This window comes from Colossoma macropomum, unplaced genomic scaffold (assembly GCF_904425465.1).
Source record: "Colossoma macropomum unplaced genomic scaffold, Colossoma_macropomum, whole genome shotgun sequence".
NCBI classification, from domain to species: Eukaryota; Metazoa; Chordata; class Actinopteri; order Characiformes; family Serrasalmidae; genus Colossoma; species Colossoma macropomum.
Window position 1 is genome coordinate 55848211 of NW_023494792.1, and position 12474 is coordinate 55860684.

Here is a 12474-nt window from a genome sequence, read left to right on the forward strand (position 1 = left end):
TTTGTCAGCGTAAAACTGAATGAAATAAATGAAATAAAATTACCAACATGTATTTTTTAGTTCTCACAAATCATTAGGTCTTCTCTGAAGGTCTACATGGCCCTGAGGGCTCTCCACAGACTTCTCTGTCCAAAACAAACACAGTCACATGCGCTAACCTGAGGGCTGTTTTGTAGTGGTGAATAGCCTGCTCGTTTTGTCCTCGGTCCTTCAGGAAGTTGGCATAGTTGTAGTGAACTTTAGCATTGTGAGGTAATGTTTGAATGCCAGAACTGAGAGAATGGGAAACAAAAGAAAACAGGAAATATCAAAGTCCTCGTCGTGCACAGAGAACCTGAGAACTCTGATTCAAATACTGCAGCAAAAAGCAAAAAGATTTCACACATAGAACTTTTTATTCCAGTGCTGTTCTAACCTTGAGAAAGATAAAGAAACTGACATCAATCGAAAGCTCTCTCAATATTTCAGTCACACGCTCACCTGAACAGAGCCTCGCGGGACAGCCAGATCTCGTTCTGCTGCACAGTCTTCCAGGAGAAGAGGAGGAGCAGCAGCAGCATGGAGACGGTGAGGGCAGCCGCACCCCAGCGGCCCACCACGGCACACAGCCTGTTCACTCCATGGACCACCAGAATACAGTAACCCATACTGCAGAGAGAGAGAGAGAGAGAGAGAGAGAGAGACAGAGAGAGAGAGATACAAAGAGTGGGAGAGAGAGACAGAATGAGAGATGAACAGAAAAAAGACAGGAAAGAGAGAGAGACAGAGAGAGAAAGAGGGAGATTTAAAGAGTGGGAGAGAGAGATACAATGAGAGATGGACAGAAAAGAATGAGAGACAGAAAAGAATAGAAAGACAGTTAGAGGCAGAGAGAAAATGAGGAAGAAAGGGAGAAAGGAAGAATGAGAGGGACACAGAGAAACACAGCAAGACAAAAAGGGAGAGAGAGAGAGAGAGAGAGAGAGAGACAGAGGTGGAGAGAGAATGAGATTGATGGAAAAGAATGAGAGACAAGAAAGAGAGAGCGAGAAAGGCAGAGAAAAAGAACAGGAGAGAAAGAGACAGAACGTGAAAAGAAGAAAGAGAGAGACAGAGAGAAAGAGAAACAAAGAAAGACAGAAAGAACAAGAGAATGAGAGAAAGAGAAAAACACAGTGACAGTGAAAGAGAGAGACATAAAGCCATAGAGAATGAAAGAGACCAAAAGGAAGAGAATAAGAGACAGAAGGAAAGAAGAAAATGAGACATTAAGAGAGACAGCAGAAAGAAAGACAGAGGGAGAGAGAGAAAGAGACAGAAAGAAGAGAGAGAGAAGGAAAGAAAGAGAGGGAGACAGAGAAAGACATTCAAAGAGTGAGAGATGGACGGAAAAGAATAAGAGAGACAAGAAAGAGAGATACAGAGAGAGGCAGAAAGAAAGAATAAGACAAAGAGAAAGAGAGAAAGAAAGAAAGACAGGGAGACAGAGAGAGAGATACAGAGAGAGGCAGAAAGAAAGAAAAGACAGAGAGAAAGAGAGAAAGAAAGAAAGACAGGGAGACAGAGAGAGAGATACAAAAAAAGAGCGAAAAAGCAAATTAAAAGAGAAAGAAATAAAGTGTGAGAGAGGCAGAGACGGATGAAAGTGAGAGTGAATGAGATAGAGAATGTGAGAGAAATAGAAAGAAAATAGAGAATGACAGAAAGAAAAAGAAAGAAAGCAAGAATGAAAGAAAGAAAGAAAAAAGAAAACAAGAAAGAAAGACAAAGAAGGAAACGAAGAAAGAAAACAAAAAAGAAAGAAAGAAAACAAGAAAAAGAAAAAGAAGGAAAGAAAGAAAGAAAACAAAAAAGAAAGAAGGAAGTAAAAGAAAGAAAGACAGAAATAGGATGAAAAAGACAATGAAACAAGAAAACGAGAAAGAAGATAAAGTGTGTGTTTGTGTTAGAAAGAGAGAGACAAACAAATAAAGGCAGAAATAGAGGATGAGAGAGAGGGAAAAAGTGTGTGTGTGTGTGTGTGTGTGTGTGTGTGTGTGCGTATGTGTGTGTGTGTGTGTGTGTGTGTGTGCGTGTGTGCGTATGTGTGTGTGTGTGTGTGTGTGTGTTTGTGTGTGTGTGTGTGTGTGTGTGTGTGTGTGTGTGCGAGAGAGAGACAGGGCAAAATGAATATGTTATAGGTGACTCTACAGATACACTACATATTGAATGTGAGCTGTATTGAGTGAAATCCTTCTACACAGCACATTAAGGTGACTTCAAATATTAGCACAACTCAGCAGAGATACGGGGAGAGAGATATCTTCAGTGAGCTGCTGGGCACGTCTCACTGATATTACCCCGTTTATAATATAAAACAGGTCCTGCACTGCTGAAAATTGACCATTTGCAACAGCTGAGAGAATCAAATACTTGAGATACCAGAAAACCCACACAGAGCTACATCTTAACTTCATGAGCTCATTAGTCTCCAGTCTACAGAAACAGAGCAGCCGTCAGAGACAAGAGGCTCCATACTATAAAAACAGCAAAATCCTCAAAGAGCATGAAGCTGTGTGCATGAGTTCTCACTATCAGCTGCTTAATCAAATGGAGGCATTAGAGGGTAAAACCAGAGCTCATTAAAGTAGAGTATATATGAGTGGGGCTCCTCCAACTTCTACCTCCTTCTCTCACATTAACCCTCGATAACAAGCTGACTGCGCAGGCTGCGCTGTGTGAAGAGTATCTGTGGTTGTGAGATCTGGGCGAAGATCTATGGAACCGCCAGCGTTTCCAGAAAGAGGAAACTGATGATCGGATCCTGGCACGGCCCGATTATCTTCAGACCCTCTGTAACCATGGAGATAGAGGGTAGGCCAACCAGGAAACAATCAGACGTACATCCCACTCACTACAGCTTGTGGTTACAATCCATAACAGAGATATACAAACCACTGCAGTCAAAGCGCCTTACCCTATAACAGGGGTCAGTAACATGCGGCTCCACAGCAGAATTAGATTTTCAGGTGAAAGTAAAAAAATCCACCTTTGCAGTAAAATAAAGCTCTGCTGATCGTTCAACGCAGTTTAACAATAAATGGTCTTAAACGCTGGAGTTAATGTAGAACTATGTTTATTCACCCTTTAACCCTGAAGGTTGGTGCACAGACTACTGGTCACCATAGCAATGCAGACAACAATCTTGCCTAGCTAGCCGCTACCGAAAAGGCAAAGAGAAAGATTTAAGACAAACATTGATAACTTGGAGACAAATTATTTGCATTTATAATCACTCCAGCTGGTTTCCTGATACGTTTAATCTGCTACAAGAAACTATCAAACACTAAAAAGTCGTGAAGCTGAAGTCAGCTTCTCGTTCGCCAGCTTCTTATTCAAATTTTTACATTCCACCTTAAATGGTGCAACAGTTAGCCACATAGCTAACTACATTCCGGTGCCTCAGGCAGCAGCTAATGTTGGAAAGGGAGAACTCGAACAAGAAGCTGGCTATTGACAAGCTGACTTTAGCCTTGTAAAAAGTCAAACATTAAGAGACTTTACAAGAGATTTTACAAGAAACTGTTCTACTTTTGTGAAAAAGTTTCCTGCCAGAGATGTGAGAAAAGTGGCTATAGCTGAGCTAAAGCTTAAAGCAGAGAAAAGTAAGTCTGTGTTTTCATTTATATTATTTTTTTTGTCTATACTAGGACATCAGCACATACTGACGCATATTTACAGCCAAGATGGTGAAACGTTACTTCAATAAAATGGACATAAAATGTTGAGGCTCCCAAGGTGGTTAGATTTCTGTTAAAACTTGACGAAATGGCTCTTCTTAACATTTTGGGTTGCTGACCCCTGACCTATACCTTACAGCCAGGATTAGGTGTTGGGATGAGGAAAATGTTACGTTAAATTACTGTGCAATAGTCAGAGACCCCCCTTAATTTATGTATGTATTATATTTCCATGAAAACATCCACAGGTGTTTCTGTCCATCCTTCCCCTGTGAGAAGACGACTCAGCGCTATGGGTCTGAAAGGATGTGTAGCTGTTAAGAAGAACCTCACTGAGAAAAGGAGACGGACACATCGAACAAAGAAGCTGAACAATGGACTGACCACCCCAGAGTCCAGACCTCAACATCACTGAATGTGTTTGGGTTGCTTGGATCGTGAGAAGCAGAAAATGCAACCAACTTCTAAGACTGAGTTTGAGCTTGACGCTGTCCAATCATCTTCATACCCTCTGTAACCATGGAGATAGAGGGTGGGCCAACCAGAAAACAACCAGACATACACTGTTAGAGATAAAGGTTCTGTGCAGGTACATTTTTGATTCATCAAGGTACAAACAATGTAAATGTTCCATCAAAGATGAAACAGTGGTGTTAAGGTCCAGTTGTGTAATGTTTTAAAAGAGAACAGTAAAATAAAAGTCCTGGAGACGAGACGGGGTGTGTGGAGTCAGTACAGCTTAGACAATATAATTTCAATGGATTAGGGTTCAGTTATGTTCCCTGACTAAAGGTACTGAGATGTACCCTTGAGGGTCCCACCCCAGTGATAAGAGGTGTACTGCCCCAGTGAAAGTTTCTTTAGAATCTTTATTTCTGAGAGTGTACATCCCATTCCCACTTGTGGAAAAATTTCCCTGCAGAGTTCTTTGAAAAACTGAAAGTAAGTCTGCTGAAAGGAATGGAAGCTATAATAAAGATAAAGCATGGACAGAACAGATACTGAAAAAATGTCATTATTATCAATAACTTGTACTTAAATGGCCATTTTGACTGAAAATTACATAAATGAAGGATGGTCTCTGACTTCTGCACAGTACTTAGATTAAAATTATATTTAATGTTAATCAGTTAATGACAAGATGGGCATTAGCACTGGACTCTCAAAATAAAATGCTAGTACCATTCCTTACAGGCCTCACTCTAAATCCCTCCCAACTAGATGTCTCCGCATTTTCTTCTCTTACCCCGCCTTTCCTCTTTCCTCGGCAGGATACTTATATTTGAAAGGCTCCTCCTCCCTTTCCTCGGCGACACCTACATCTCACCCACGCTAAAACTAACGCATGCTCTAGAGGTCCGGCCACACTGCCCTGCAGATCCAGAGGTCAGGTCTGCATTCAAGTCCAGAAACACCCACAAACCGTTATGTACTCTTGGTAATACTGAGTTATGGGTTTTTTACTTACACTCTTCAAAATAAAGGTGCCAGAAGAACCACTTTGGTCCACTAATCTACCATTCAGTGTTTCTTTTAAGTTTTTGTTTTAATGAGATGTGCAAGTGTAAATAATCTTTTTTCACATAATGTAAAGGTTCTACACCAATCCAAATCAAGAACTGTTTAGCAATCCTTATCTTTAGAAGGTTAGAGTACTCTCCCATGGGACAGTTACCCATCAGGGATGTGCACAGGTACTCAAGTACTTGGTTAACTGTTTGAGGTGCCAGTATTCGGTGCCTTTAATCACGGGATGACGGAAAAATCTAAATACAAACAATTTATGTACAACCCTGTTTCCAAAAAAGTTTGGACGTTGTACAAAATGTAAATATAAACAGAATGTAATGATGTGCAAATCATTTAAACCATACATTTAATTTAGTGCAAAGTCAAGATATTAAATGTTAAAACTGAGAAATTTTGTTGTTTTTTGAAAAACATATGTGCATTTTGAATTTGATATCAGCACCACATTTCAAAAAAGTTGGGACAGGTGCATGTTTACCGCTGTGTTCTATCACCTCTTTTTTTAAAAACAATCTGTAAGCATTTGGGAACTGAGGACACCAACTTATGCAGTTTTGAAAGTGAACTGTTTTCCTATTCTTGCCTGATATAGTTTAGCATTGTCTGGATGGCAGAATATGGAGCTGCAAAACCTGTATATATCATTCAGCATTAATGGTCCCTTCACAGATGTGCAAGTTCCCAATGCCATGTGCACTAATGCACCCTCATACCATCACTGATGCTGGCTTTTGAACTGTGCGCTGACAACAAGCTGCATGGTCCCTCTCCTCTTTAGCCTGGAGGACGCAGCATCCATGATGTCAAATTTCAAATTTGATTTGATCAGTCCATCTTGATTGAGCTTGGGCCCAGAGAAGGTGGCAGCGTTTCTGAATCCTGTTTATGGTTTCGTCTTTGCATGGTAGAGTTTTAACTTGCATTTGTAGATGCAGTGACAAACTGTGTTCACAGCGGTTTTCAGAAGTGTTTCTGAGCCCATGCAGTGACTTCCACTACAGAATCATGTCTGTTTTAATGCAGTGCTGCCTGAGGTCCTGAAGATCACAGTCAGCTAATACTGGTTTTCGGCCTTGCATACAGAGATTTCTCCAGATTCTCTGAATCTTTTAATGTTTTTATGTACCGTAGATGATGAAAAGCAAAAGTTCTTTGCTATTTTATGTTCAGAAACTTTATTCTTGAATTGTTGCACTATTTGCTCATGCAGTCTATCACAGAGCGGTGAACCCCTCCCCATCTTTACTTCTGATAGACTCAGCCTCTCTGTGATGCTTTTTTATACCCAATCATGTTACTGACCTGTTGCCCATTAAGCTAATTAGTTATAAGATTTTCCACCAGCTGTTTTTTTTAAGCATTACACAACTTCGCCAGTCTTTTGTTGCCCCTATTCCAACTTTTTTGAAAAGTGTTGCTGGCATCAAATTCAAAATGGGCACATATTTTCAAAAAAAAACAATAAAAGTTCTCAGTTTCAACAATTGATATGTTGTCTGTGTACTGTCTTCATTTAAATATAGGGTTGAAATGATTTGCACATCATTGCATTTTGTTTTTATTTATATTTTGCAGAGCATCCCAACGTTTTTGGAAATGGGGTTGTATTTTATGCTTTAACTGTAAAACATGAAAGTTTTGCTTGCATTCGTGAGAGCATTATTTTATACTTTGCTTCTCTGGAAACAATGAAGTTAAATATATTTCTTTGACAAACTACCATTGATAAATCGTCCAATGACTAACAATTTCCCTTGGTTATTTTTAATAATAAGACATTATTTGAAATGAATTCTTCTGCATGTTTTTGTGCAACACCGGTGCTGTCACCTAAAAAGGTAAGTCAAAGATCTACATTAATTCCAGACGAAATATGATTTTTGTTTTTTCTTCTCTGCAGTTAACTGGATATCTGTTTATGACCTCTTATGGATCCTTGAATATCAATAAAATACATGCCAGCAACAAGATACATTTACATAAGCTATGAAAATCAAGGAATAGGAAACAGAAAACCTAACAAAACCTTAACAATGCAAATTTTAGTGCAATTCATGGCTGTTATCAAAAGAAATACAAATAAAAACATTTTGAGCTGTATACAGATTTAGTAGCAGGTCTAATAAGTCAGAGAGCTGTCCAGTGTAAACAAATGTACTGTGCTCATCTTAAATATGTTTTTACTGAGTAAAGTAACTGATTTAACTATTTATCCAAACGGTGTCTGCTGAACCGTTTTGCCGCATTGCTCTGCAGATCTAATGCTGCATGAATGAATGGCCAGTGTGTGAGAGCTGTAGTGGTCATAGCAGAGGTAGCATGTGCGAAACGGGCCTTACCCACAGCAGAGAGCGATACAAAGAAAGAGTAAGGAATAGAATGAGAAGATATTGACAGAATATCTGTGTGTGGCCACTGTATGCCCTCTCAGTCCAAATGACCACAGCTCTGGTCTGATCTGTAGAATAATCAGCAGTAACTGTTGGGGTGTACAATTTCACTAATGGCAGTTAAAGTGCCAGCTTGACCCTACCAAAGGCTATCATAAAATACCCTCAGCAGAAATCCCTCATTAGCAATCATGTCCTCAGGGAGGATGTTACCCTGTGTGAGTGAGACCGTGTTTCAGGGTCATCGCTACCATCACCGTCAATGAGAAAATCGTCCAATGACCTTTCATTAAATGTCACGGCTCACTGTTTAAATGACTGTGTAATTGTTACACTTAGTCACAATTACGCATATTTACACACACATGCAAACAGAACATAGCTGGAGATTAACGGTGCCCTAATGGAAGAGGCTGAGAACTTCTCTTTCACTAAGCTACATGTTTTTTTCTTTCCTGGGAAGCACAGAAACACAGCCCAGTGGAGCCAGATTAGGCTCTGCTATCAGCAGTGTGTTATCCCTGCAGTGGAGGGGCTAGAGGGAGGGAGGAAGGGAGGGAGAAAAGAGGGATGAGTGCTAAAGCCAAAAGCCTGAATTCATGCAGGACTAGGCAGCAAAAAAAATCCCTGTAGAGCAAAGAACAGCAGTAAAGGAGATGGGCTAGGACACATCTAAAAAGCTTTTTCCAATACGCGCTTAGAATCATTTTCACAGAGAGAGAAAAGCCTTTGAGTGCCGGCTGTGAGAGCAGCACGAGTGAAACATGGGTAAGACTTGGTAAAATGTACTGAAATGCATTGTCCCCTTGGAATTATTGGGTTCTGTCTGTGTTCTGAGCAGTTTTGAGATATTGAGCTTCAAAGATTTTGCATTCTAAATAGCAAAACTGATAAGTGGAAAATGTCTCTTTCACACATGAAAATGACTGACATCTTAAATATATTGTAAATGTAAAATATCAAAATCCTGTCAGATTTGTAAATGGGTTTTTTGGAACAGGTCAAATGCAGAACCTTCTAATCCTAAAACCTCACTTCCTGCTTGGAATTATAAAGTTCTATCTGGAGAAACATGAAAAGAAGCGATGATTTTCAAGAAACCCAAACAGTTTAGTTGTGATTTATTTTAGAACATAAAGTTAGTGTTATAACAGAGTGTTTATATGTATCAGTTACATTCAATGTTTCTTATAACATTTTCATACATTTATTTATATTATGAATGTATTGTTTATGACATTTCTTATTTTTGGACAAATCATCCTTTTTTTAATTCTAAAGTGCACTGCAGATTAAGTATAAAGATCAGTGCTAAATATTTTAGGCAGAAACCATTAAAGTTTCCTTCAGGTTGGACAGCAACCAGCTACTGTAATAAACTGTCCCAGCACGTAAGTGTAGCTGGTCAGTCTAAAGGCGGTATGAAGTTTTGTTTTATATCGGAAATTTTGACTCTACTGCACCAAAATGTCTTTTTTTGGAAGAAAGAAGAAAAAGAAGACATGGATGAACGAATGAAATTATTGTTTATGTTCTAATTAAGATCCCACCAATGCAAATGTATACTAATTAATTACCTTTAAGACTTAATATTCATAACATTTAAGACAATAAGATTTTTTAAAGAGCTGTAAGAAGACAAGTAGTGTTTCAGCAACATGTTTTCATGTTTCATAAAGTTTTATAAACTTTTCCCACAGTCACTGAGCAGTGTGGCAACATGACAAGGAGCAGAACCTGATTGGTCCTCTTGTGTGTATTGAAAGTGCTGATCTGCTTGCAGATAGAACCTTATAGAACTAAGTTAGAGTTTGACTTTGGAGATAGAACTTTTTGCTTTTCTAGATAAAGAAAACAACTCAAAAAACACATAATGTTAAGGTTGTCACGGAATAAGAATATGTGACTAACAAAAATCTCAGATAGAACCTTATAATTCCAAGGGGATGCTATGTTTGGTAAAATGTGGTATGTGCTTCTTCAGGAAATCCCTTACTGTACACTTATTTATTCAAAGTCCATTTTGTTTGTCGTGAAGCTGTTCATTGTTGTCTTTTCATATGCATAATGAGTCATCACCATTGCTGCTTTTTCACAGATCTATGGCTAATCGTATCTCATTTATAGTTTTATGGTGTTTGTTTGTACACTGTAGTAGTTTTGATGCCAGTGCTAAAGACAAATTTCCATTTTCTGTAATAGACAGTAAAGTGTTCTCTTCTGATTCTGATGCTACAAAGGACTGTGGTTATAAAGCAGAAGCTCAGACAGAAGAGCAGAGACATTTAGAAACAGGCAGGTAATCGACCAAATGAGCTGAAGTGGGACATTTAGAAGATATCTATTCTGTAAGTGGAGAGGTCTAAAGATAAATCAACAATAAAACACAGGCTGGAACAATAAAACACATGAAAAGAGTTTCACTGTCGTTGTTCGGTGAAAGATCAGGTTACAGTCACACAAACCAACAAACCTGGGCATGTAGAGGACTCTCTCAGCCACCACGAAGCCCACACGGAAGAACAGATTAGTGGCTGGAATGAAAGGAAACACCAGGAACAGTATCCCCACCAACACCTCCCTGCCCTCCATCTTCTACACAGAGAGAGAGAGAGAGAGAGAGAGAGAGAGAGAGAGAGAGAGAAAGAGAGAGAGAGAATAGAAAGCATGAAAAAAGAAAGTGAGAGAATAGAGAGAAATAAAGGATAATGAGAGAAAGTAATAAAGAAGACAGAGAGAGGAAGACAGAAAGAAATAGAGAGAAAGAAAGAGGAAAAATAAAGAAAACAAGGGAAGAAAGGGAGAAAGGAGTGACATAAAGAGATAAATAAAGAGAAATAAAGCAAACAAAGAAAGAGAGGTAGAGGGATAGAAAGACAGAAATAATGAAAGACAGAGAAATAAAAAATAAATTGTAATAGAAAGAAGGAAAGAAAAAAGAGAAATATAAGGAAAACAGTGAGAGAAATAAAGAAAACAGAGAAAGAAAAAAGAGAAAAACAGAGTGAGTTTGAGAGAGAGAGAGAGAGAGAGAGAGAGAGTGAGAGAGAATCAGTGCAGGTATAATATCACAGTCATTATCAGTAATTAGTGATCAGCTAATAACCCTGATAACCCCATTTTAACTGTAACTACATCACTGCTCCAGTACAGAAGATGAGCAGATAAAATATATTCTGTTCTCTTTAAACATTTAAATGAAAAGTTCCAGCTGGAAAAGGCACTGAGACTTCTCCGCAGAGGCGTGACTCACAGGAAGTGTGAAAGTCTTCACTTCTGAAAAGCAGCTGGTGAGAATGCATAAATGAACGGATCAGCACATCAGTACATGCATAAATGGATCACTCTACGCTACATCAGTCCTCCCAGGGCTTAAAGGAACACTTCACCCAAACCTGCTGCCAGAAAGTTTTAACCCGCAAAATAGTAACTGGAAGATTGGGCTCCACCCTTTGCCCAGCATTCAAATTTAAGAATAATAAGCAGGGCTGTCATGACTGCTGGAATAAACTTAAATAAATAAATAAATAAATAAATAAATAAATATAATCGATTAAATGAATTACCTCTTTAGAATAATACTAACATATTCTATTGGCTATTAACAGGCTATAATGTAAAAACAGCCTGTTTTGAATTCAATGTTTTAGCGATGTCACAAAACCCAAAACATTTACATACATCTTTTTAATCAGCCTACAGCGGTTTAGCCCCGCCCATCCACATTGAAGTTTTAGTTTAGGGGTCAGCAACGTGCGGCTCTTTTACTGCCCTGTTGTGGCTCCACAGCAGAATTAGTTATTTAGGTAAAATAGCAGTGAAATAAAGCTCTGCTGATCGTTCAACACAGTTTTAACACTAAATGGTCTTAAACGCAGGAGTTCATGCCTAAGCCTGAAGACTGAAGACTGCGGGTCACCATAGCAATGTAGACAATAATGTCGCCCAGTAGCTAATGAAGAGACAAAGATTTAAGACGAACATCGATAATTTGGAGACGAATGGACTTATTTGCATTTATAAGCACTCAGTTGGTTTCCTGATATGTTTAATCTGCAATGAGAAACTGTCAAACACTAAAAAGTCATGTGGCTGAAGCCAGCTTCTCGTTCACCAGCTTCTCTTTTGAATTCTCCCGTTCCACCTTAAATAGTGCAGCAGTTACATTCTGGCAAATATGAACAAGAAGCTGGTGAATGAGAAGCGACTTCAGCCTCATAAAAAGTCGAACGTTAGCAAACATTTTACAAGAAACTCTACTTTTGCTGAAAAGTTTCCTGCTGGAGATGTGAGAAAAGCGGCTATAGCTAAGCTAAAGCTTAAAGCAGAGCAAAGTAAGTCTGCATTTTTGTTTACATTATATTTTTAGCCTATACTAGCACATCAGCACATACTGAGACATATTTACAGCCTATTTTGGCTCCCAAGGTGGTGTGACTTTTATTGAAAGGACAAAATGGCTCTTCTTAACATTTGGGTTGCCGACCGCTGATATAGGGAGAGTTTCAGCTTTGAGTGCTCTTTGAATGAGATACAATACAAGGCAGCCAATCAGAACAGAGCTCATTTAGATATATCAGTCTTAAAAATACAGTAACAACACTGTTTAATTCTAAGAGATCAAGAGTGGCTGGAAAATTGTGTAAATATGAATGACGACCGTTTTTTACGTAAAACCACATAAATATCATAAATGGACCTGAAAAAATAATGAAACATAAGAGAGACATGGGATATGTGAACTAAAAACACTCAGGACATTCCTTAATTACTAATACAATGATTAAATATATTCCGATCATAGAATAAGACTGAGGTGTTTATATTCTCACTCTACTCAACAATCTGATGGAGAA

At 38.7% G+C, this 12474-nt stretch overlaps 1 protein-coding gene across 2 annotated transcripts in view; it reads right to left on the minus strand.

Moving 5' to 3' along the window:
• Positions 1 to 12474, minus strand: part of tmtc1 (transmembrane O-mannosyltransferase targeting cadherins 1) — an 80858-nt gene that overhangs the window by 13237 nt on the left and 55147 nt on the right. For both annotated transcript variants that reach the window (XM_036577623.1, XM_036577624.1), the window contains 3 exons: positions 10092 to 10213; positions 481 to 648; positions 159 to 272 (listed from right to left, as the gene is read on the minus strand). In XM_036577623.1, the coding sequence (XP_036433516.1) occupies positions 159 to 272; positions 481 to 648; positions 10092 to 10213 (404 nt within the window). The remainder of the gene's footprint in view (positions 1 to 158; positions 273 to 480; positions 649 to 10091; positions 10214 to 12474) is intronic.